At 29.7% G+C, this 27,473-nt stretch overlaps 3 protein-coding genes across 7 annotated transcripts in view; 1 reads left to right on the forward strand and 2 right to left on the reverse strand.

Moving 5' to 3' along the window:
• Positions 1-27,473, reverse strand: part of LOC135134095 (nucleoside diphosphate kinase 7) — a 116,369-nt gene that overhangs the window by 85,269 nt on the left and 3,627 nt on the right. The window lies entirely within an intron of this gene.
• Positions 276-27,471, reverse strand: LOC135134093 (probable methyltransferase-like protein 25). Of its 3 annotated transcripts, XM_064062697.1 has the most exons (5): positions 27,361-27,471; positions 27,252-27,300; positions 26,970-27,191; positions 26,380-26,917; positions 276-913 (listed from the first exon to the last, which is right to left on the reverse strand). In XM_064062697.1, the coding sequence occupies exons 1-5, from the start codon at positions 27,456-27,458 to the stop codon at positions 549-551; spliced, it is 1,272 nt and encodes a 423-aa protein (XP_063918767.1). In that variant the 5' UTR covers positions 27,459-27,471; the 3' UTR covers positions 276-548. The 3 variants fall into 3 exon arrangements, with proteins under 3 accessions (XP_063918767.1, XP_063918766.1, XP_063918765.1); XM_064062696.1 differs by having other exon boundaries at positions 26,976-27,191; positions 27,252-27,471; XM_064062695.1 differs by having other exon boundaries at positions 27,252-27,471.
• The window catches only part of LOC135134096 (alpha-(1,3)-fucosyltransferase C-like), a 51,589-nt gene continuing 32,798 nt past the window's right edge, over positions 8,683-27,473 (forward strand). The window contains exons 1-2 of one of the 3 annotated variants that reach the window (XM_064062702.1): positions 8,683-8,701; positions 18,912-20,487. In XM_064062702.1, coding sequence (XP_063918772.1) covers positions 19,370-20,482 — 1,113 coding nt within the window. In that variant the 5' untranslated portion in view covers positions 8,683-8,701; positions 18,912-19,369 and the 3' untranslated portion in view covers positions 20,483-20,487. Of the gene's footprint in view, positions 8,702-9,312; positions 9,546-18,911; positions 20,488-27,473 lie in introns of those variants that run through there. The other 2 variants (XM_064062701.1, XM_064062700.1) reach the window with 2 other exon arrangements.

Below are 27,473 nucleotides of genomic sequence, written 5' to 3' on the forward strand. Positions count from 1 at the left end.
CCTAGAAACTGTAATTCTTGGGGGGTAAAAAATTCCGTTTTCTTGCAAATTTTTAGGTAGACGGTAATTCCGGGTAAACTTCTACTCAGAGAACAGTGTTTTTCATTAAAAAAAAAAAAAAAACGCAAATAATAATAAGTATATAGAAAGTTACAAACAAAATGCGGGTATAAGTTTTAAAAGCTATAGTAAAACCCTAACCGATAATAATTAACTTTGTTGTTACTTTCTAATTTCAAATAATTACAAAAAAAACAAGCTAAATAAAACAAAACTTTCAAATATATGAACGCTTTATTCCAACACGAAGTGAGAGAACGATAACATACCTTCCTCCGTAATGTAATGAATTTATTCAGGGGTGCAAAAATGATGATTACACAATAATTTATGATAATCCTTCGCATAAATTAGATATTCCCGATTTGCATAATCCTCACACCCTGCTAATCTTGGAAGACATCCGGCAAAGAGAACATGCCGAATTGACAAGAGACATGTTAAAAACACAACTGATCACTTTCCACTCGTCTCCAATAAAACGGCTTTTATGGCTTCACGGCTACTAGGGCGTGACACCTGGGCGATATCCCTTGATCCGTAACTTTAACAACAAAACATTCTATCCCTCTCTCCTTTAAAAACATAACTCGATCTAAAAGTACCACATTTTCGCATATACTCTGCATGGCAGCCTGAAACGCTGCTAATGCCTCGACTAGGTGAGCGTCCCTTTTATGTTGGGTCCATTTTTCACGCATTTTGTCCAAGAATTGATGATCAGTTATTTCGCCTCCTATTAGAGCGTGGGTGTGTTTTAGGGTGGCTAAGTAAGTTTCGAAGGGTTCGGTGTGACCATCTGCTTGCTTTAATTTACCGGATTTTCTTTTTAGACGCCTCACCTGGTAATTCTCTGAAAGAAAAAGCATTGAAATTCTGAATAAATTTTTAGCAATTACGGAATATTCAGGTTTAACAAGAGCGGTAAGTAGGGACGAGGTAACGTTATTGAACTGAAACAATGTAACGTTAAACATGCAGCACTTTGAACAATTTCGTTTCAATTGTTATCAGAAATGTCGAAATTTGTTAGTAGTTCGGGGAGAATCAATAAAAATTATAAGTCGATAAAACGTCAAAACCACCTTTAACAAAAAAGTAAAAGCACATTTATAGTAAAGCATTGCACGGATCTACACCAACTTATCAGACATTAGTCTTATGACAGATTGCTCTTATTGTTTTAAAGTATGGTGCGGTGACAAACCTCTAAATTCATCTTTTGTAGACCACTAAAATTTGTGACGTTGTCCCTCCAAATATTTTTTTAACTAAAAAAAGTAGACTTACTCTTTCTATGCATACGTTAGAATCCACACGTAACTGTAGCACTGGGGGAAAAATAGCGTCTACCCAAAATCGCCTTTCTCAGGAAGGGATCAAGGTAGGAAAATTTACAAAAATATGCTTATTATTTCTTGTAACGTTAAATGTACTTTTTCAGTGTCTGTTTACTTTAGTATATAACAGGTTTACAATATATATATATACTATTTTACTTATCTACGTTAAAAAAAACCACCATCGACTCACTACGTAGATTAATTAACCGACTTTACTGTTACCGATAAGCTTAGTACCGTATGCAGATAACAAAAAAGTATAATATTGTGGTTGGTTATTCGTTAGCAACTATATCTTTTTGTTCGTTTTTAACCAAAAGTGCAGTGACTTTCCTACAATGTCTAGTCCCCACAACAAATTCTTTAAAAATATCGCAAAGCTTAGGACAATAACTATATAGTGACAGCTTTGAAATGTAAGTATAATTGGTGGAATATTTTTTATATTTTCTCGACGTTTCATGAACCCTAGAGTAAACAGGTCTCCGTTTCCGTTGTTCCGTCTGTCTGTTTGTTTGAATTTTCATTAGACAAATAACCTCCGAAAATACTGGACCAATTGTTGTCAAACAAAACGAATATTGTGTAGGTGGTAAAACGCTAACCAAAATTGGATAAACATCCCCAACAATAGGATAACGTCACCTCCAAAATTTACATTAGTAAATATTATTTCAATTTTATAAAATAAGATAATCGTAAAAAAATTAAAAATGTGTAACATTTTGCAATTTATTCGTTTATCCCCTTCCAAAAAATTGACGACGTTATCTCAAAATTTTGCCGAATAAATCCTCTTTGAATATGCAACATACTATGATTTCATAAATTTTAGAATTACTTATACATACAGAGTGACTCAAAAATTAATAAATAAGGCGATTTATTGTACTGATTAAACTCAAGAACGACTCATTCCAGAAAATTTTGAATTCAGTACTGTTATTATTAGCAATACACTGCACCTATCCAAATTGATATACGTGTGCTTGCAAAAATGTTGATGATTTTAACATGTAGGAATTATAAAAAAAAAATAAAATTCGCAAAATCAAAATCAGTTTTTTGATATCACAATTTTTCGTACTCTATTTTCTTTATTTTTTCAACCTTAATTTTATTAATTTTTCAATTTCTCGACTTCCAAATTTTTCAGTTTTATGCTTCTTCAAGTTTTCGATTTGCAGTTTTTCAATATTGCAATTTTTCGATATTACAATTTTATTTTTCGATTTTTCAGTTTCTCAATTTTTAATTTTTCGTTTTCTGAATTTTTCAAGTTCTTGATATTTATTTTTGTTCGTTTTTTCATTCCCTCCATTTTTTTCAATGTTTCTTTCAATTTTATCATTTTTCGTTAAAATCAATTTACCAAAATTTCATTCTTGACTTTTCAATTTCTCGATTTTCCAATTTTTACATTTTTCAATCTTCCGATTTTACAATATTTCGTTTTTCCGATTTTGCACTTTTTCAATTTTTCGTTTCTTCAATTTTTCAAATTCTAGATTTCCAATTTTTAGATTTTTCGAAGTTTTCATTTTACATTTTTTCGTTTGTCACTTTTGATTTTTCAATTTTACAGTTTTCCCATTTTCCGAAAAACTTGAAAAACCGAAAAACTGAAAAAACGAGCAGTCGTAAAAGTGAAAAAATGCAAATCAAAGGACTGAAAAAACGAAAAATTGAAACACTGAAAAACTCAAAATGGAGAAACTTCAAAATCCAAAATAAAACAAAAAAAATTTTGAAGAAGAAAAAACGAATTGATTCGAAAAGTTGGAACACCTAAAAATTGCAAAGTCGAAAAACTGTAAGACTGAAAATTTGAAAAATTAAATATCTAGAAATTCAAAAATTAAAACAGAAAAATTGAAAAATCGAATAAAATGAAATTTTTTTAAATACAGTAACTGAAAAATGTAAAAATTCTAAAAAAACTAATAAAAAACATTTGAAGAAGAAAAAACGAATTGATTCGAAAAATTGGAACACCTAAAAATTGCAAAGTCGAAAAACTGAAAATTTGAAAAATTAAATATTTAGAAATTCAAAATTTAAAATAGAAAAATTGAAAAATCGAATAAAATTAAAATTTTTTAAATCCTGTAACTGAAAAATGTAAAAATTCTACAATCATAAAACTGACAAAGTAAAAAATTTTACAAATTATAATTATTATTACATATGTATTTAAAATGAACACTGGAAAAATTACAATTCAAAAATTGAAGAAACGAAAAACTGAAAAAACGAGAAACGGTACAATCCAAAAATTGAAAAATCGAAAAATTAAAAAATCTAAAGATGAAAAACCAAAAATCGATGAGCGAAAAACTTGAAATCGAAAAATTGAAACATTGAAAAACTCAAAATCGAGAAACCTAAAAATCCAAAACAAACTAATAAAAAAATTTGAAGAAGAAAAAACGAATTGATTCGAAAAATTGGAACACCTAAAAATTGCAAAGCCGAAAAACTGTAAGATTGAAAAATTGAAAAATTAAATATCTAGAAATTCAAAAATTAAAATAGAAACATTGAAAAATCGAATAAAATGAAAAAGCTTTTTAAATCCAGTAACTGAAAAATGTAAAAATTCTACAATCATAAAACTGAAAAAGTAAAAAATTTTACAAATTATAACTATTATTACATATGTATTTAATATAAAAACTAGAAAAATTACAATTCAAAAATTGAAGAAACGAAAAACTGAAAAAACGAGAAACGGTACAATCCGAAAATTGAAAAATCGAAAAATTAAAAAATCCAAAGATGAAAAACCAAAAATTGATGACCGAAAAACTTCAAATCGAAAAATTGAAACATTGAAAAACTCAAAATCGAGAAACTTAAAAATCCAAAAAAAAACTAATAAAAAAATTTGAAGAAAAAACGAATTGATTGGAAAAATTGGAACACCTAAAGATTGCAAAGCCGAAAAACTGTACGACTAAAAATTTGAAAAATTAAATATCTAGAAATTCAAAAATTAAAATAGAAAAATTGAAAAATCGAATAAAATGAAAGTTTTTTAAATCCAGTAACTGAAAAATGTAAAAATTCTATAATCATAAAACTGACAAAGTAAAAAATTTTACAAATTATAATTATTATTAGATATGTATTTAAAATGAAAACTAGAAAAATTACAATTCAAAAATTGAAAAAACGAAAAACTGAAAAAACGAGAAACGGTACAATCCAAAAATTGAAAAATCGAAAAATTAAAAAATTCAAGGATGAAAAACCAAAAATTGATGACCGAAAAACTTCAAATCGAAAAATTGAAACATTGAAAAACTCAAAATCGAGAAACTTAAAAATCCAAAAAAAAAACTAATAAAAAAATTAGAAGAAAAAACGAATTGATTCGAAAAATTGGAACACCTAAAAATTGCAAAGTCGAAAAATTGTAAGACTGAAAATTTGAAAAATTAAATATCTAGAAATTCAAAAATTAAATAGAAAAATTGAAAAATCGAATAAAATGAAAGTTTTTTAAATCCAGTAACTCAAAAATGTAAAAATTCTACAATCATAAAACTGACGAAGTAAAAAATTTTACAAATTATAATTATTATTACATATGTATTTAAAACGCAAACTAAAAAAATTACAAATCAAAAATTGAAGAAACGAAAAAATGAAAAAACGAGAAACGGTACAATCCAAAAATTAAAAAATCGAAAAATTAAAAAATCTAAAGATGAAAAACCAAAAATTGATGACCGAAAAACTTCAAATCGAAAAATTGAAACATTGAAAAACTCAAAATCGAGAAACTTAAAAATCCAAAAAAAAAAACTAATAAAAAAATTTGAAGAAGAAAAAACGAATTGATTCGAAAAATTGGAACACCTAAAAATTGCAAAAGTCGAAAAACTGTAAGACTGAAAATTTGAAATATTAAATATCTAGAAATTCAAAAATTAAAATAGAAAAATTGAAAAATCGAATAAAATTAAAGTTTTTTAAATGCTGTAACTGAAAAATGTAAAAATTCTACAATCATAAAACTGACAAAGTAAAAAATTTTTAAAATTATAATTATTATTAGATATGTATTTAATATGAAAACTAGAAAAATTACAATTCAAAAATTGAAGAAACGAAAAACTGAAAAAACGAGAAACCGTACAATCCACAAATTGAAAAATCGAAAAATTAAAAAATCCAAAGATGAAAAACCAAAAATTGATGACCGAAAAACAAATCGAAAAATTGAAACATTGAAAAACTCAAAATCGGGAAACTTAAGAATCCAAAAAAAACTAATAAAAAAATTTGAAGAAGAAAAAACGAATTGATTCGAAAAATTGGAAAACCTAAAAATTGCAAAGTCGAAAAACCAAAACTGAAAAATTGAAAAATTAAATATCTAAAAATTCAAAAATTAAAATCGAAAAATTGAAAAATCGAATAAATGAAAAAATTTTTTAAATCCAGTACATAACTGAAAAATGGAAAAATTCTACAATGACAAAGTAAAAAATTTTTTAAATTATAATTATTATTACATACGTATTTAAAATGAAAACTAGAAAAATTGCAATTCAAAAATTGAAGAAACGAAAGACTGAAAAAACGAGAAACGGTACAATCCAAAAATTGAAAAATCGAAAAATTAAAAAATCTAAAGATGGAAAACAAAAAATTGATAACCGAAAAATTTCAAATCGGAAAATTGAAAAATGCAGCAATTGAAAATTTTCACAATGAAAAAGAGAAAAATTAAAAACTGAAACGAAAAATTGCAAATGAAAAATGGGAAGCTTGAAAAACTAAAAACTGAAAATTCATAAAATTGCAAATCGAAAAAATGCAAAATCAAAAACTGAAACATCAAAAAGTTGGCAAGTTGAAGAACCAAAAAAATTTATTCAAAAATGAGAACTCGAAGAGTTACAAATCGTCAAATTGAAGAAACAAAAAAAAAACGGAAAATTGAAGAATTGAAGAAACGAAAAACAGAAAATTGAAATTGGAAAGATAAAAAATTATAAAATTGAATCACTGAAATGTGCAAAAACTGTAAAAATAAAGAAAAAAGATCGAACCGAAAAACTGCAAATCGAAAATTTGAAGAAATGAAAAAATAAAAAATCAAAAAATTGAAAAATTAAAACACTGAAAAACTTACATTTGAAAACTCGAAAAACTGGAAAAACAAAATAATTAAAAATTGAAAAATTCAAGTCAAAAAATCTACGAGTGTTGTTTACGCCACTGGTTTTAAATCATCAACGTTGCCATTTGTTGAAATATTTATTTATTCTTTAAAACACTCGATCAAAATCAAATCAGTAAAATTTAATTAATTGGTCTATAATCGCTAAACAAATTTAATGTATTACAAATATTAAAAAAAGGATCTAAAATGAAGTCAATTTCACAGTTTCCATAATTATGGTTTTAATCTGAGGTCGTAGAAAAGGCATAACACGCTTTAAACCTCTCTAGACACTTGTTTTTTAAACACTCGCTGCGCTCGTGATTAAACAAACTCATGACTAAAGAGCCGTTTATAATACTTGTAGCATAATATGGTATTGTTTAATTATAATTTCAGTGCTTTTCTAATACTTATTTTCCGCTTTCTATTATAGAAGTGGTTTTATAGAGTTCTAAAAAACACACAAAATGCAAAATTACCTACACCAAAAAATTTTAAACAAAAAACTTAGTGAGAAGTCGTTCTCGTTTCCATTCCTGAACAAAGACCCAGCGATTGTAGTTCAAATTTGAACACCACGTATATGGGAACGTGGCATTTATTTATTACCTGTCATTTTCGATAAAACAGGAAATGTAAGTCCATTAGATATTCTAGTTAAAATTTTTACGTTTTTATTGCACTGGTAAGTAAAATATGAAAATGAAAAATAAACACTACTTTGTTGCATTACCATAATTTCTTTCGTAATAGCCTGTCGACCATTAAGGAGTAGTTTAATGGTGAAGAATTGACCCCAAAATTAACCTACGAGACGAAATATACAACTGTACACACAGGTCATCAATCTTTATAATTACAGTCGTAGCCGGAAAATTCAATTTTAAGGGAAAAACATTTAATTACATTTGATTAATCCGACTTTTACGTTATTAAAGTGACCCAGGTTAGTTTGAAGAATTAGGAGTTTCAAGAACAACATGAATAACAAATTTTCATACCTTTTATTTGATATTTATTTGTCTGTCCCTCACATAGTAACATTTTTATTTTATTATTTATTACGAAATACTGTATAAGTGGGAAGTCCATAGTAAGAACAGTGTTAACACTATTTGTTTGATATTAATATAATGTGTGTATCAATAACTATTTTCCCACGTCGTTTTGTGACAACAAATTAGTAAGTATGCATTTTATCGCACCTTTGTGTTATTCATTGTGGAGTAATTTATTATATGGAAATAGGTTTCCTCGCCATAAAAAATTCTTTTTAGGTCAATTATATAGAAAACAGTGTTTAACGCGCCCGTGTTGTACATTTACAGTGACAGTTCTTTAAAAACTGAAGGACAGTCAAGGTGTGTTTCAAATAAAACAGAATTTTCAGTTTTTTAATTAAGGTTTCTAGCATTGTCACATAAACAAAAAAATGTTTATTAATGTAGTTTAAGAGATTTATTTAGTTTGAAAAATAAAAATCATATTATCATGTAATCCAAAAATTTGTGGGAAGTTACTTAGACAGAAATTCGTTCACTCTTGACGCACAGCTAAAATTGTCTATGCTTCAGTTTTTTTTTTGAACAAAGATTCATTTAGTAATTTTAGTAAATCAGGACATTTCACACATTCGGTGGAAAAAATAAATTCAAATAGACATTCCATAATCATTAATCAATGCATTTCCTTCGTCATGTAAGTTCCAAGAAAAATGTTATTGAACAAATTGTATTTTTTACGATAACCGCTATACGTCAGGTTAGAAATAGCAACACATTATTAAACCACAAGTAAAGCGGCATCTTGCAATATAAATTTGGAGCGAGATTTGTTTGGAAATGACGTCATTAATTGTTTGGTGGGGATGACAGACAAATTTTGGTTAGCATTTTGCCACAGTAATCTTAAATAACACTTAAAACTTCACAGTATTAACTTGTTAGCTTATGAGATCATACCTCATAAATGAGTTTCCAGATACATATTTGGGTTTTTTTTTTACTTATCTTATCAAACATAAACTTGCGCCCACCAATCAAACAAAGATATCATACAAATGTAGTTTACTTAATGGGTATCTGGGATGATAAACAATTATTTCGCATCGATTCACTAGGTGAGTTTTATAAGTTATGCATATTGTTCCACCAATAATAATTAGGTCGATAATTGTGCAAAAATTTTGAGACACTATTTTTAAATCAATGAACTGAAACGTATGTTAGTTACCGTTAATGATCTTTTTACAGATTTTCTATTTTGTTTGTATGGATCTGCTGCTCAAGCAACCTGCACTCTATTGCAGTAAAAGGATAAAGCGCAAAATTAGTTACACTTTGATTTAGACCTAGACTAGGACTCATAACGGGGCAATTAATCGTGGAATAAAAACGCAGATTGTTTCCTCTACGAAAAACGTGAATAAAGAATACTGAGAGAAAGTACTAAAATTACACCACGGGTGCCACCTAAAAATATTTAATTCATTATGTGAAATTACTTCAAAAAATCCAAAAAAGAAATTAATTACTTTTCAAAGAGTGTTTGGAAATCTGTGCATTCAAAAAACATACATAGTACAACTTACTTGATTTCAACGTATCTAAATAAATTATTAACACGTTAGAAGCATTGTGTGTTATCAGTTTTTATCTATTTATCCCCTCTAAAAAAATGATGGCATTATGTCGAAATTTTGTGATAAAACCTATCTAAAATGTGCGACATATGCGATACTTGTGGTTTATTAATGCACCGATATTTTTTGTCAAGCCGGTTTTTGGAAAATAATTCAAAACTGTACAAAAAACGAATTGCTCTGAAATTTACTACAAGTTTTCACTACACCTATTCACATCGATATAGTGCCTTTGATAAAATATGGATAACGTCATCACGAAGTTTAAATACGTTAAAATTTCTAGGAAGCCGTATATGTTGGACTGTACTTCATATGCGAGGTAAGTTCTATCGAAATAACTTTTGACCAATTTTTATTTCAATATGTCAGCAAAATTTTACAAGAGAGCATTGGATCCTAAAAAAATATGAAAGTGATGGATTATTATATTATGTCATGTGACTAGAAAATTACAATCGAGCCATTCTTGAACATATAATTACATCGGAATTCAATGCGAATGATTAGGTACTTTGAAAGTAAATTGTCAAAGGAAAACGAGTTTTATAAGTATATAGCGGAAATAATTTACAGACATCGTTTACACATATGTGACTTATTACTAATTTCTGGGATTAGTTTTTAATAGAATGATTTTGAAACCGGGCACAATAAAATTTGTTGTGCCGTTAAATAATGTTTTCATTGCACCTAATAATTATTCCTTTTCTACGCCTTACTAAGATTTAATAGCATGAATAATAATTTTGATAGTGTAATCATAATTATACTTCATTTTTAGTAGGCTAGGTTTATCGTGAATTGCAGGTGGCTTCAAGAAATTTTCCGTTATATATATATCAGAAAGTACGTCAATTCTAACGAGAAACTTACGTTTTCTGTTACATAAAATTTCCGATGAAATATTGGCTACAGGGGGATCATTTAATTCAACAATACGTAGTACGGATATAAATTGCTTAGAAGGTTGACGTTACAAATTTGACGTCTGTCAGCTGACAGAATGACATAATATGTTATGTGTGCAGTAGTACCACCTATACTCACTGCTTTCATAGCCAACTCTAACCCGTTTTGTTTTTGACTGCAAATCGAAACGATAACGGAAACAAAATAACAATCTAAAACCAAAGTTGAAAATATGGCGACAAATCTCTGAAATAGTCCTCAACAAGATGGAACTAAGGAAAACATAAACTAAGCGTTAGTGTATATGGTACGTTGTTTAATAATTCAAGCGAGCCTACTTCCGTCATCTTATGCAGAAACTGTGAATAGAGCGAATTACAATACAAATCGTTGCTCAACACATAAGTAACTGACAATGGGTGGTTATTTTAAGATTTTGGACACGTCCATTACGTGTTGATAAGAATCTGAATAGGACGATTCGATTCCAGGCTAAAAAAATATTTTTGGGCCACTGTGACCAAAGGCAAAAATATAATTCCAAATAAGAAAATAATTGAAGAGCCAACTTTTTCATCACAACGTACAGCGTACAACAAATGATTATATTTTTATTACAGGAAGAGAGAAAATAAAAGGCCGGGAGTGTTCAAATGAAGAAACAAGTATAATTCAAAAACGTTTGGTATTTGTAACAAATATGGTGGTACAGCTCATTTGGAATCGAGAGAAATTATTTAATTAATCAATTAAGTCTGGTACTGATTGTAACGGAACATTTCCTGCAGTCGTTATACATGAACAATCAGATCGTTGGCTTTGTCTGCTCCGCAATATACAAAAAATGAGCTAAATGTTAACGCTTTGTTTGAGGATACCGACAAAGAAGTTTTTACAACACCACTCCTGATGTTAGAAGAAGTAGCTCCTTCGATGCAACCTGCTTTTGCTTATCTGATTTCCCACAAAAAAAATTGACAATATTTTTCTATCGAGTTTTGCAAGCTGAAAACAGTAGTAAAACCGCGTTCCGAAATTTCCATCAATAATTGAGATATTGATTTTTAAAAGATACGTGATGAAAATTTTGCACATAATTCAAAAAAATTAGTCGAACATTATTTCGCCAGAACTTCCCTCGCCCATAAAGTACGGTACATCAAATCTAATTATTTTGAAAAATGAAAACATTTGATTTTGGGAATAGTATTTTTTCATGACAACCATAAAGATAGTAGTAATGTTCAAGTAAGAGTAAAGCAACGTGCTACCCGATTGTTTCCAGTGAGTTTTCCATTACAAAATTTTGCGATGACGTCATCAACAATTTTGCAAAGACACTTACATCAGTTTGGATAGATGTAGTGTAATACTAAAAATAAAAGTACTGTATTCTCGAATTTTCGGGAAAATGAATTGGGTCGTCTTGATCTTGAATATTGATTTATAATCAATAAAATAACGAAACAGATTACTTACGTATGCCGCGTGTATCAGCAGTCACCCTGTATATGCAAATCCAAAAAATATGAATGGAATGATAAATCACAAGTATTGTCTCATCAATTTTTTGGAGGGGACAAGTAAATATATTTTGATTAAAAATTTATCATGCTTATCATAACTGTAAATCATCTGCAAGATGTCAAAGCAGATTCCAAATTAAATTCCAAAATGTTGTTTCATAATTTTGTTTTTTGCTTTTCAAAAATCTGGACGTTTCGGGTAAAAACTCAATTCGGAATCATGTGTAGGACTATGTTATTTTATACAATTTAAAACCCATTTATTATGTACAATTTTGAAGTGAATTTAGTGGTGGCGATGATTAGACAAATTTTGCTTAGCGTTTTACCATCTACATGATATTCCTAATATAAATACAAAATTTGACAACAATCGGCCCAGTACTTTCGGAGATTATCTGACAGACGGACAGACAGACACACGGACAGGCGAGAGTCGGCCGACGGACTCGATTACAATACTTCCTTTGCTTACGCTTGGGAAGTAAAAAAACAAAAGATTAACTTTGACAACACAAATTTTCTATTATAGTATAGTTTTTTGGCGAGTTTGATAAATCAAGTGAATCGCAGTTTGTATCCACCAGTGGTTGAGTTATAATTGGTGGTCGTACTCTGGTACGCTAGATCATGGAAATGAGCTTTGAACAATTTTACGATCAATCGAACACATAAAATACAATGGGATTTATGTTGTAAAATTTTACTGTAAATTGGAAATTTTCAAGAGGTTGCTAAGACAATCCATTTACTAAATATAAATAACTGTTTAGTACCTCAACGAAATCGCCAAACAGTGCTCAAATTTAAAATGTATTTAATGCAACTATTTAAAGCTAACTTTATATATTATTTACTTTGACTCACAGTAAAGTCAGTACACTTACTCTGTATAAGTCCATCTAAAAATAAATATCGCCATATTATCGTCATAACAACGCAATGTGAGTAATTTAATTATACTAATTGAAATTAAGCTTAGTCAGTTTAATCTGTTTTGTCTTTTACGACCTCTACACAAAAAAAGATTGGCACCACTCTATACAAGGATATCGCTGGCACTAACGCCGATACATATTTTTTTTTTTGTAGATTGTAAGTTCGCCAAAAGCTGTATTTCTGAATTTATGAAATTTTTTACCTTTTCCGGAGCACTTTCGGAAATATATATTATTTTGTTTATTTTAACCTCCAAGTCATGGACTGGGACTATCAAAACGATATACTTTTCGATTCAGCTCTTCGAGATCTACATCCCACGATTTTTCGTGAATGTTTGACAACTTCACCAAAAGTTCAATGGTGCAGTTTTTTCGAACACCCTCGAAAAGTACCAAGAGATTATTTTGTTGATTTGCCCCCCCTAGAAGTTTTTTCGGCCTCATTTCTCCAAAAATTCCTAATATTAACGCTATGATTTTAGATTCAACTCGGCGAGATCTACGAGTACATCCTATATTTTTTTCTATATTTTTAGACAAATTGGTCAAAAGGTCAATTTTTGAATCCATGAAATTTTTGACCTTTTCGGAAGACCTTAGGAAATAACTAAATTATATTATTTTGACCTCCATAAGTGTGTTACGGCTTCATTTCTTCGAAAACTCTTAATCTTTTTTCAGAAATGCCATAATAAAATACATATAACAATTTTTGGGATATTCAAAAAATGACATTCTGAACCCGAATGTTTCCAAAATCTTGTTCTAGGACTATCAACATTTTTCGAATCAGCTCTTGGAAATCTATATCCCACAATTTTTCGTAAATTTTACATCCCTGATCTTTTTGTAGATTTTTTAAACAAGTTCACCGAAAGCTCTATTTTTGAATTTACGAAATTTTTTACTTTTTCTGAAGCACCTTCGAAAATTACCAAAATATATTATTTTATTTATTTTAACCTGCGTAAGTGCTTTACGGCTTCATTTCTTGGAAAATTCTTTTTTTCCAGAATCGCCAAAATAAAATATAGCAAATTTTGAAACATTAGAAAAATCACATTTTAAAGCCCAATATTTCCAAAATTCCACAATTTTTTGTGAATTTTTGGCAAGTTCGCCAAAAGTTTAATTTTTTAGTATCTAACCCACATACGAAAATATTGCAGTTTTTCAGAGCACTTTGGAAAACTAACAAAAGAGACTCTTGTTGATCTGGCCCTCTAGAAGTTTTTTCAGCTTCATTTCTCCAAAAATTCGTAATAACTTCCACAATCATTAAAACGAAATATGACAATTTTTCCAATATTTCAAAAATCAAAATATGAACTCTAATATTTCGAAAATCTTGGTCCGATACCATCAATCGCTATATTTTTCGATTTAACTCGTCGAAATCTACATCCCTGATTTTTTTGTAGACTTTTAGAAAAGTTCGCCAAACGCTCCATTTTTGAAGATGAAATTTTTTACTTTTTCCGAAGCACCTTCGAAAATTACCAAAACATACTATTTTGTTCATTTTAACCTGCATATATGTTCTACGGCGTCAGTTCTTCGAAAATTCTTTTTTTTCCGGAATCGCCAAAATTAAATATAACAACTTTTGGCATATTTGAAAAATTACATTTTCAACCCGAATATTTCCAAAATCTTGGTCTGAGACTATCAACACGATATATTTTTCAATTCAGCTCTTGGAAATCTATATCCTACAATTTTTAGTGAATTTTTGGCAACTTTTCAGGACCCAGCCTTTACATGAAAATGTTCTAGTTTGTTCAAGCATCCTGGAAAACTACCAAAAGAGATTCTTTTGTTGATTTGGACCTCTAGAAGTTTTTTTTGGCTTCATTTCTCCATAAATTCGTAATATTTTCCACAATCGTTAAAATGAAATGGGTATGAATGAAATATGAGTTTTTGAAATTTTTTAAAAAACAATTTTTGAAACCGAATATTTCCAAAATCTTGGTACGACATCATCAAAATGCTATTTTTAGATTCAACTTGTCCCGACCTACATCCTGCATTTTTTTGTAGATTTTTCGCCAAAAGGTCAGTTTTTGAATGTATGAAATTTTTTCCTTTTTCCGAAGAATCTTTGAAAATTTCCAAAATATATTATTTTGTTCATAACAACCTCCATTAAGTGTTTTACGGCGTCATTTCTCCGAAAACTCTTAATTTTTTTTCCAGAATCGCCAAAATAAAACATAGCAACTTTTGAAAAATTTGAAAAATGATATTTTGAAACCGAAGATTCCCAAAATCTTGGTGTGAAACTATCAAGACCACATGTTTTTATATTCAACTTGTAGATTTTTTGCAGATTTTTAAACAAGTTCGCCAAAAGCTCAATTTTTGAATCTATGAGATTTTTTATTTTTTCCAAAAAAAGCTTCGAAAATTACCATATATATTATTTTGTTCATTTTAACTTCCATAACTGTTTAACTGTTGCATTTCTCCGAAAACTGTTAATTTTTTCCAAAATCGTCAAAATAAAAGATTTTGGTATATTATATTTGAAAAATCACATTTTGAAACCGACAATTCCCAAAATTTTAGCCTGGGACTATCAACACGATATATTTTTCGATTCAGTTCTTGGAAATCCCACAATTTTTCGTGAATTACGGCCAACAGTTCAATTTTTCAGTATCCAGCCCACGTATGAAAATATTGCAGTTTTTCCGAGCACCCTCGAAATTTTGTTGATTTAGCCCTCTAGAAGTTCTTCGAAATCATTTCTCCAAAAATTCGTAATATTTTCCACAATGAGTTTTTGAAATATTTTAAAAATCAAATTTTGGAACCGAGTATTTTTGTTAACTTCGCCAAAAGTTCAATTTTTCAATATCCAGTTCCTATATGAATATGTTTCAGTTTTTCCGAGCACTCTCGAAAACTACCAAAAGAGATTCTCTTGTTAATTTGGATCTCTAGAAGTTTCTTCGACCTCATTTCTCTGAAAATTCGCAACATTTTCCACAGCAGTTAAAATGAAATAGGACAATTTTTGAAATATTTGAAAAATAAAATTCTGAAACAGAATAATTTGAAAATCTTAGTCCAACACCATCGAAACGCTGTTTTTGAATTCAACTCGTCGAGATCTATATCCTAGGTTTTTTTATAGATTTTTAGACAAGTTTGTCAGAAGTTCAATTTTTGCACCTATGAAAAATTTTACTTTTAGAAAATTATCAAAGGTATTATTTTGTTCATTTTTTCTCTGACAACTCTTAATTTCTTCTACAATCGCCACAATAAAATATAGCAACTTTTGGGATATCTGAAAAATCACATTTTGAAACCGAATATTCCCAAAATTTTGGTCTGGTACTATCAACACAACACATTTTTCGATTCAACTCTTCCGAGATCTATATTCCACAATTGTTTGTGAATTTTGGTAATAATTTCGCCAAAAGCTCAATTTTTCAGTATCCAGCCCACATGTGAAAATCCTGATTTTTTCCGAACACTCCCGAAAATTAACAAAAGAATTTTTTAGTATCTAACCCACATACGAAAATATGGCAGTTTTTCAGAGCACTCTGGAACACTAACAAAAGAGACTCTTGTTAATCTGGCACTCTAGAAGTTTTTTCAGCTTCATTTCTTCAAAAATTCATAATAATTTCCATAATCATTAAAACGAAATATGACAATTTTTGCAATATTTCAAAAATCAAAATATGAACTCTAATATTTCGAAAATCTTGGTCCGACACCATCAAGACGCTATATTTTTAAATTTAACTCGTCGAAATCTGCATCCTCGATTTTTTTGTAGATTTTTAGGAAAGTTCGCCAAACGCTCCATTTTTGAAGATGAAATTTTTTACTTTTTCCGAAGCACCTTCGAAAATTACCAAAATATATTATTTTGTTCATTTTAACCTGCATATGTGTTTTACGGCGTCATTTCTTCGAAAATTCTATTTTTTCTAGAATCGCCAAAATTAAATATAACAACTTTTGGCATATTTGAAAAATTATATTTTCAACCCAAATATTTCCAAAATCTTGGATTGAGACTATCAACACGATATATTTTTTAACTCAGCTCTTGGAAATCTATATCCTACAATTTTTAGTGAATTTTTGGCAACTTTTCAGGACCCAATCTTTACATGAAAATATTCTAGTTTGTCCAAGCATCCTGGAAAACTACCAAAAGAGATTCTTTTATTGATTTGGGCCTCTAGAAGTTTTTTTTGGCTTCATTTCTCCATAAATTCGTAATATTTTCCACAATCGTTAAAATGAAATGGGTATGAATGAAATATGAGTTTTTGAAATTTTTTAAAAACCAATTTTTGAAACCGAATATTTCCAAAATCTTGATACATCATCAACACGCTATTTTTAGATTCAACTTGTCCCGATCTACATCCTGAATTTTTTTGTAGATTTTTCGCCAAAAGCTCAGTTTTTGAATGTATGAAATTTTTTACTTTTTCCGAAGAATCTTTGAAAATTTCCAAAATATATTATTTTGTCCATTTCAACCTCCATTAAGTGCTTTACGATCTTATTTCTCCGAAAACTCTTAATTTTTTTGCAGAACGGCCAAAATAAAATATGGCAACTTTTGAAAATTTTGAAAAATCAATTTTGAAACCAAAGATTCCCAAAATCTTGGTCTGACACTATCAAGACCACATGTTTTTAGATTCAACTCATGGTAGATTTTTTGCAGATTTTTAAACAAGTTCGCCAAAAGCTCAATTTTTGAATCTGAGAATTTTTATTTTTTCCAAAAAAACCTTCGAAAATTACCATATATATTATTTTGTTCATTTTAACCTTCATAATTGTTTTACTGTTGCATTTCTCCGAAAACTCTTAATTTTTTCCAAAATGTCAAAATAGAGCAATTTTTGAAACCGAATATTTCCAAAATCTTGGCCTGGGACTATCAACACGATATATTTTTCGATTCAGTTCTTGGAAATCCCACAATTTTTCGTGAATTACGGCAACTTCGCCAAAAGTTCAATTTTTCAGTATCCAGCCCAGGTATGATTGCAGTTTTTCCGAGCACCCTCGAAATTTTGTTGATTTGGCCTCTAGAAGTTCTTCGACATCATTTCTCCACAAATTCGTAATATTTTCGACAATCGCTGAAACGAAATATGAGTTTTTGAAATATTTTAAAAATCAAATTTTGAAACCGAATATTTTTGTTAACTTCGCTAAAAGTTCAATTTTTCAATATCCAGTTCCTATATGAATATGTTTCAGTTTTTCCGAGCACTCTCGAAAACCACCAAAAGAGATTCTCTTGTTAATTTGGATCTCTAGAAGTTTCTTCGACCTCATTTCTCTGAAAATTCGCAACATTTTCCACAACAGTTAAAATGAAATAGGACAATTTTTGAAATATTTCAAAAATCAAATTTTGAAACAGAATATTTTGAAAATCTTAGTCCAACACCATCGAAACGCTATGTTTTTGAATTCAACTCGTCGAGATCTATATCCTAGATTTTTTTGTAGATTTTTAGACAAGTTTGTCAAAAGTTCAATTTTTGCACCTATGAAAAATTTTACTTTTAGAAAATTATCAAAGATATTATTTTGTGCATTTTTTCTCTGAAAACTCTTAATTTCTTCCACAATCGCCACAATAAAATATAGCAACTTTTGGGATATCTGAAAAATTATATTTTGAAATCGAGTATTCTTGAGCACTCGCAAAAACTACCAAAAGAGACTCTTTTGTTGATTTGGCCCTCTAGAAGCTTTTTTTAGCTTCATTTCTCTAAAATTCGTAACATTTACCACAATCATTAAAATGAAATGGCAGTTTATACAATATTTTAAAAAACAAATTTTGAAGCTGAATATTTTTTGAAAATCTTTATCCGACACCATCAAAACGCTATGTTTTTAAATTCAACTAGTCGACATCTACATCGTAGTTTTTCTCAAAGATTTCTAAACAAGTTCGCCAAAAGTATTACAGCATTCAAAAATTGAGCTTTATGGTTTGAAAATGCTCTAGTCAACGTTAAATTACCGCGAATGTCTCCAAGATCAAAAACAAATGGGGGCACCTTCACTTCATATCTAAATTACCCAAAAAACGTTTTCCATTTCTCGCAGACCACTTTTTATCAACAAAACAATTTCGGCAAAATTTTTCACTCGCAAACCCAGTAAATTCAATAGACGAAATTTTCACGGAAACTAAATTACACGGCCGAAATCTCGATGATATCAGCCATCCCAAATCACGTTACAACATGCTTTGTTATTAATCCATAACTAATTCAATAACTCTACATTTTTCAGCTGACTGCGAAAATCGGATTTTGGCCAAACACAACGTGAAAAAGCGTCGCCGTCACGCCTTCGCAGCGACCAAGAAAGCGACGTTACTTTACAGCCGGCAGCACGTGTCCAATTGCAATGAAAGTGACAACAATTGTGAAAATATCCCGATACACGGTGACTAACGTGAATAAATAAGAGAACATCCGTTTTTACGAGAGAGTTCACCCACCACATCACAGTCAACCACGAACAATTAATGGATCATACGACATGCACTAGATATCCGGGAAATAAAAGACCACGTAAAAGCGAGTACGTTCGAGTTAGTTTAGCAAAACATAAATATAATAAAGTAATTCGAGGCAGATAAACCTTTATTATGCAATGCGACATGATGGTAGTAAGTTCCACACGCAGTTAACGCTTTGTCAGCGCGGCAAACGGTCCACTTTTCCGCCGTTTAGTCCCCAGACGAAATGAGTGGATCACGAAGAATATTCGTCACAATAGGACTGCTAGTAGCGACGTGCCTCCTGTTGTCACAGTACCGAAATGCGCTGCTGTCCCAGTACACAATCAACGAAATCAGAGCAGTTCGACCGAGGACTGCGTCCACAGGTATGAAGAAAATCCTTTACTGGACGCCGATGTTCCAAGAACTCAACTTCAACCTAGGTCTGGGTGCTAAAATTTTCGAAAATTGTACTTACACCAACTGCTACACCACGTACCACAAGGACGAACTTCCGGTTGAAGAATTCGACGCGATTTTGTTCCACGGGATCGAATACAGAGAAGACGCGTTTGGTAAGCCGGAAAAACGAAAACCGAATCAAGTTTACGTTTTCTCGAATCAAGAGTCGCCGATTTATACGCCACACTTCATCAAGGACTATAATGGCTTCTACAATTGGACTATGTCGTTCAGGTTGGACTCTGATGTGTTGCGACCCTATGGCTTCATAGATAAGAAGAAAACTGGCTACAGGCTTCCCTCCATCGAGGAAATTCGCAAAAGACCCAAGAAAATCGCGTGGTTTGTGTCCAATTGTGGTACTTCTAGTGAAAGAGAACGACTTTACAACGAAATACGGAAATACGTTCCAGTTGACGTTTACGGATCGTGTGGTGATTTAAACTGTCCGAGGAGTAGTGCAAATGAGTGTTATGCTACAATGGAAAAACAATATAAGTTTTACTTGTCGTTTGAAAATTCGGTGTGTGAAGACTACGTTACGGAAAAACTGTACAACGTACTGAAACGAAACATAGTTCCTATAGTGTACGGAGGTGCCGATTATAACACAATCGCGCCCCCAAATTCTGTGATAAATGTGATGGATTTCAAATCCGTCAAAGATCTAGTTGCGTATATTAGACAATTGGATATACACCCCGAGGAGTATCTAAAATATTTCGAATGGAAAAAAGATTACGTTTCGGACACTAGCAATCAACTTGCACTTTGTACTTTATGCAAAAAATTAAACGAACCGATCGAGACTAAAGTGTACAGTGATTTGGATAGATGGTGGAATGGTGATAAATTAGATAAGTGTACTACTGACTTTATTAAAGCATTTTTATAACACTACTTGTGATGCGTGTATTTATTGCTTTTGTTAAACAATTCACATTAAATTGACGAAGACGGTCGTATTCTCGTATTATTGTTTCAAAAATGACTATTTTTCTGCTACCTACTACACTTAAGATATAACTTAAGTTGCGTAAAATCACAATAGCATCATCTACATCCTTCGTGAGTGTCAAAAACATAAAGCCTTGAGTCAAGTTTATTAGCGCCCGATTGTGCAACACAACACAAACTTACTTAAGTATTTATTATCAGTATTATCACATTTAAAATAGTTTGAGTTATATACAATTATCTCAAATATTTGCGAACGAGTTACCGTAAGCCAACACGCAAAATTGGGCTTAAATGGGATACACCTTGTACAAATTATCACTCATGTATAAAAATAGCTTTTCTTTTTCTACGGAAGTATACTGGAAAATACCGAATGTTTCGAGTTTGATAAAGCCAGTCAACTACATATTTTCATATTTTCATTATGATTTAATGAAATTCCACTAATTAGTGAAGATATGAGTTAATTAAAAATGTCTTTATCAACTTTTAGTCCGATATTAACACACATTGCAATATACAATGTAATAAAAAATTGGTCGAAGGTTATTTAGACCGAACTTCCCTCGCCCCTGAAGTGTAGCCCATCAAATCTCGCTTCTTTGAAAAAATATATTTTTTTGCGATTTTTGTTCTGTCGTAACCTTTATAAAGAAAAAAATAGTGGTGTAAATGACACTTGTGCCACGGGGGCGCAAATTCCAATTCATAATGGGAAAAATCGAAAAACTGAAAAATCGAAATAATAAGAAATTGAACAATACTAAAATTGAAAAGTCGAAAAAATTAAAAATTAAAAATTTTTAAAAGCGAAAAACTGGTCAATCGAAATATCATCATAAATCGAGAAATTGACAAACTGTTAAATTTAAAATTAAAATATCACAAACTTGAGACACACAATTAAAATATTGAAAAATTGACATATCAAAAAATTGAAAAGTTGAGAAATCGAAATACCCCAGAATCGAAAAACCAAAACATTAAAATCTCGATTAATTCAGAAATCAAAAAACTGAAAAATCGAAAAAATGACAAATCGAGAAATTGAAATGTCTAAACTTTAAAAAATCAAAAAATTGAATAATCGGAAAATCGAATATTTTAGAAATTGAAACATCGAAAAATTGACAAATTTAAAAAAATCGAAAAACTGAGCAATTTTAAAAAACGGACAAATCGAAAACTCGGGAAACTGAACAGTCAAAAAATCGAAATATCGAAATCTCGATAAATGCAGAAATCGAAAAACTGAAAAACCAAAAAATTGAAAAATCGGAAAATCAAACATTTTAGAAATAGAAAAATTGAAAATCCGAAAATTTAAAACGGAAGTTAAAAAAATTGAAATATCAAAAAACTAAAAAGCAGAAAACTCCAAAATTTAAAAATTCGAATAATTGAAAAATGGAAAAATCGCAAAATTAAAATATTGCAAAATGAGTCATCGAAAAATTAGAAATGAAAACATCAAAAAATTGAAAATTTAAAAAACAGGAAACCGAAACAAAAAATGCTAAAATTAAAAAATTGAAACATCCAAAAACATAAAACTTACAAAATCGAAAAATTGAAAAATCCCAAAATCGAAAAATCGAGAAATCGAAAAACCGAAACATCGAAATCTTGATAAACTGAGAAATCGAAAAACCAAAAAAAATCAAAAAACTGATCAATCGAAAAATGAAAATATCTAAAACTGAAAAGCCGAAACATTGAAAAATCGGAAAATAAAAATTTTTAAAATCGACAGCGAAAAATTTGCAAATTTAAAAAAATCGAAAAAATGAAAAATTATAAATGAATCGAAGAATCGGGAAACTAAACAATCGAAAAATCGAAACATCGAAATCCCGATAAATGCAGATATCGAAAAATTGAAAAACCGAAAAATTAAAAAATTGGAAAATTTTAAAACCGAAGTCAAAAAACGAAAGATCGAAAAAAACTAAAAAACAGAAAAATCTAAATCTCAAAATTCGAATAACTGAAAAATAGAAAAATCGACTAAGTGAAAAACGAAAAATCGAGAAAACAAAGAATTGGAATAATAAAATATTGCAAAATGAATCATCGAAAAACTGAGAAAACAAAACATGGAAACATTGAAAAATTGAAAATTTAAAAATCGAGAAATCGAAACAAAAATTCGTAAAATTAAAAAAACTGAAACATCCAAAAACATAAAACTTTAAAAATCGAAAAATTATGGATCGAGAAATTGAAAAATCCTACAATTGAAAAGTCGAGAAATCGAAATACCCCAGAATCGAAAAACCAAAACATCGAAATCTCGATTAATTCAGAAATCAAAAAACTGACAAAAAAAATGACAAATCGAGAATTTGAAATGTCTAAAATTTAAAAGATCGAAAAGTTGAAAAATCGGAAAATCGAATATTTTAGAAATCGAAACAACGAAAAATTGACAAATTTAAAAAAATCGAGAAACTGAAAAATTTTAAAAAACGGACAAATCGAAAACTGGGGAAACTGAACAGTCGAAAAATCGAAACATGGAAATCTTGATAAATGCAGAAATCGAAAAACTGAAAACCAAAAAATTGAAAAATCGGAAAATCAAACATTCTAGAAATCGAAAAATTGAAAATCCGAAAATTTAAAACCGAAGTTAAAAATCGAAATATGTATCAAAAAACTAAAAAACAGAAAACTCCAAAATTTAAAAATTCGAATAATTGAAAAATGGAAAAATCGACGAAGTGAAAAACGAAAATCGAGAAAACAAAAAATTCGAAAAATTAAAATATTGCAAAATGAATCATCGAAAAATTAGAAATCAAAACATCAAAAAGGTGAAAAATTGAAAATTTAAAAAACGGAAAACCGAAACAAAAAATGCTAAAATTAAAAAATTGAAACATCGAAATCTTGATAAATTGAGAAAAAAAATCAAAAACTGATAAATCGAAAAATGAAAATGTCTAAAACTTAAAAGCCAAAACATTGAAAATCGGAAAATCAAAAATTTTTAAAATCGACACAGCAAAAAATTGACAAATTTAAAAAAATCGAAAAAATGAAAAATTGTAAAAACCAATGAATCGAAAAATAGGGAAACTAAACAATCGAAAAATCGAAACATCGAAATGCCGATTAATGGAGATATCGAAAAATTGAAAAACCGAAAAATTAAAAAATTGGAAAATTTTAAAACCGAAGTCAAAAAATTTAAAGATCGAAAAAACTAAAAAACAGAAAAATCTAAATCTCAAAATTAAAATAAATGAAAAATAGAAAAATCGACGAAGTGAAAAACGAAAAATCGAGAAAACAAAAAATTCGAATAACAAAATATTGCAAAATGAATCATCGAAAGATTGAGAAATCAAAACATCGAAACATTGAAAAATTGAACATTTAAAAATCGGAAATCGAAACAAAAAATCGTAAAATTAAAAAATTGAAACATCAAAAAATGTAAAGCTTAAAAAATCGAAAAATTATGGATCGAGAAATTGAAAAATCTCAAAATCGAAAAGTCAAGAAATCGAAATACCCCAAAATCGAAAAACCGGAAATCTTGATAAATTGAGAAATCGGAAGCTAAAAAATCAAAAAACTGATAAATGGAGAAATCGAAATGTCTAAAATTTAAAAGCTGAAATTTTAAAAATCGAAAGAGCGAAAAACTGACATTTAAAAAAATCGAAAAACTGAAAAATTTTAAAAGATCGACAAATCGAATACCCATAAATGCAGAAATCGAAAAATGAAAATCAGAAAAATTCAAAACCGAAGTCAAAAAATTGAGAGATCGATAAAATGAAATATCAAAGAACTAAAAAACAAAAATCCAAAATTAAAAAATCCGAATAATTGAAAAATAGAAAAATCGACGAAGTGAAAAACGAAAAAGCGAGGAAAAAAAATCGAAAAATTAAAATATCGCAAAATGAATCATTGAAAAATTGAGAACTCAAAACATCAAAAAATTGAAAAAGTGAAGGATCGAATTATTGAAAAATTCCTAAACTGAAATATTGAAAAACTAATAAACCAATAAAAATCGAAGAAAAACTGAACGGAACTTCCAAGACCCTGAAGTAGAATACAATAAATCATCCAGCTTTTTCGAAAAATTATAACATATGATTTTCCGAGATTTTTCTTTACAAAATTTTGTAACGACCTCATCAACATTTTTCCAAGGAAATGTATATCAGTGCAGAGTAGTAATATTAATAACAGTATCCTCCCAAATTTTCGGGAAAATGGAATGAGCTGTCCCTGATTTAATCAATAAAATAAACTCACTCATTCGTTCATTTTTTTTTAGTCAACCTGTGTAAGCAATTCTAAAAAATATGAGTGCACTGATAAAATCACACTTATCATATACATATACATACATATTAAACAGAATTTATTCGAAAAAATTTTCAGATAACGTCATCATTTTTTGGGGGGTATAAAAAATACATTTCGAATACAAATTTCCCATATTTATGACGACTTTAAAACGTCTGCAAGATTTCAAAGCATTCGATTTTGCAGATTCAAAATTAAATTGCAAAACGTTGTTATACAATTTATTTTTTTTCGAAAATCTGGATGTCTCAGTTAAAAACTCAACACAGATTCACGAATTAGATATGTAGGACTACGCTATTTTATACAACTTATTAGCCTTTATTATGAAAAATTTTGAAGTGACGTCATCACATTGTTGGTTAGCGTTAATACACCTATACAATTTGACAACAATCAGTCCGGAAGTTTCGGAAATTCTGCTTAATAAAAATTGACACAGACGCCAGCGAGTCGGAAACCGATGACCTACGTTTTTGTACTCTAGGGGTCATGACACATCAAGAAAATGTGAAAGTATCCAGTCGCCCGATGGACTCGATTAAATAAGTCCTTGTTCATAAGAAAGTGATATTATCCTGAATTCATATCAAATGTATCTTCTCGAAAAATAAAATTTACCAATGTACTATTAAAAAAAACTCAATTGCGAAATATCCCAAACCCAAACATGTTTTAACTTATTGTATGCAAAATACTTCGGCTTACACAAGAAACAGAAATTATTGCTTTGAAAGATATAAAAACATACCAACAAATCTCGATTAATTATAATTTTCATCAGATCATGTAAAGATATGATAATATAATATTCTATTATTATATTCTAATTAACCATTAGAAATCCTTTCGTACTTGAAGAAAGCATATTAACTTGATATAAAGCAGAGCTTACATTTGATACATTTCTATTTTCTTAAAAAAAAAAAAAAAACATTTGTTGTTATATTAGGGCTAATTTTCTTTTCAGTGCTTTCATTATAATATATCCTAATTTCTTCCACGAGATCTGGTAATTATTTGACCCCTTGGTCTGAATCCATCACACTTCGAGTTTTTAATTATAAAAAATAAAAATCGGTGATATGTACGTAAATTTTAGATAAAACAACTTATTTTCGATGAACTTCAACAGTTTGTATTCTACATCATAGCATGACCTACAGCTTACTAAAAGATATCATAGAACGAAAATCAAATCAAAGAACGTGACACATTACATCTCTAAAAATAAAAATAGTATGTCAAAGCAATTTTTTACCCGCAATCAAATACAAATTAGAGTACATCAAATAGTATTTTTTATCATAAACCCGCATTTTAAGAACAAAAATCTCTTATTAAACCAACTTATCAACCTTGTTATCAAACCTCCTTACTCGAGGTCAAAACAACATCTAATTAAATTCCAAATAATAAAAACAAACTCCATCACTTCAACAAACAGTTAAAACACACAGCTCTTGTTATTCCATAAAGTATAAACAAAACGAGTCTAACCTGATTGGGCCACATCTTCCAAAACAGCTCTAAACAAGCAACTATTGGTTCGCGCTAAGTGCTCCTCTGGCGTCATATTACCAAATCCGCCAACAAATCCTTGACACGCGAGCCTCAAAAAAGGAGTTTTCAAAAAACGCAAAACGCCGGATTTAGTGGTCAGTTCTTTAAGTAAATTACTGACTGGGAAATTCTCAAAGCCATCCTCGGTTTGTTTCAGCCTGTGATAACAGCACGGCATGATAACCAACGACTTGCAAAATTCCAGTTTGGTAAACAGTTCTAAAATTATCACACTCAAATCAGCACAGGCGTGAAGTCCAGTTATACAAGCATGTTTCATAGGAAAGGCTTTTGTTATTTGTCGTATGTGATGTTCCGACTCATTAGTAACGAAGTGTTCTACATAGTTTATAGCGGCGTCAGAATCGCTGTATTTTTTTTGTTTAGTTTTTGCTAGGTTGAATTTTTGGGGGCAACCTTCAATACCTAGGACACGATATTTGTATTTATCGTAGAGAAGACGTGGAAGGTACCCCTGCAATTTATTACTATTAATATTATTATTATAAACAATTAAAGTGGCTAACTCTTACTAAACCCGTACCCACATCTACAATAAAATCACAGTCACTGCGTCCACACGTTTCGTGTATCAGAGGAGCTAGTGACTGAATTTCATGTTGTTTCTTGTTACTTAAGCCAGAGTTATTTGGGAATTTAAAATCCTCGCAGCTTATTTTTTTGGGAAGTGTAAACCTAAGCTTGTTTATTTTCTGGAAAAATGATTGCAGTGAAGGCGGTGCGTGCACCTGAAATTATAACGTTATAATATCACTAGACTCAGTGACTTCACAATGACTCGCACTTACCGAAACCACGCCCACTGATAACTCGTTCAATTCGTCGTTGGAAAGATCACTTAAAAACGGCAACCACTCACTCGGAAACTGGTCAAACACTTTATTCACAAGTACATACGTATTAGGAGAGCTGAAGACCCACTGATACGTTTTCAAAAAATCGAAAACCTCCTCAAGATACTTCTCCACCGTATCATAACGCCCCGGCACCGCCATTTCTGTAAAAAACGC

This window comes from Zophobas morio, unplaced genomic scaffold, assembly GCF_036711695.1.
Source record: "Zophobas morio isolate AGI-343-1 ecotype UQ-CSIRO unplaced genomic scaffold, CSIRO_AGI_Zmor_V1 ptg000023l, whole genome shotgun sequence".
Lineage (NCBI taxonomy): Eukaryota > Metazoa > Arthropoda > Insecta > Coleoptera > Tenebrionidae > Zophobas > Zophobas morio.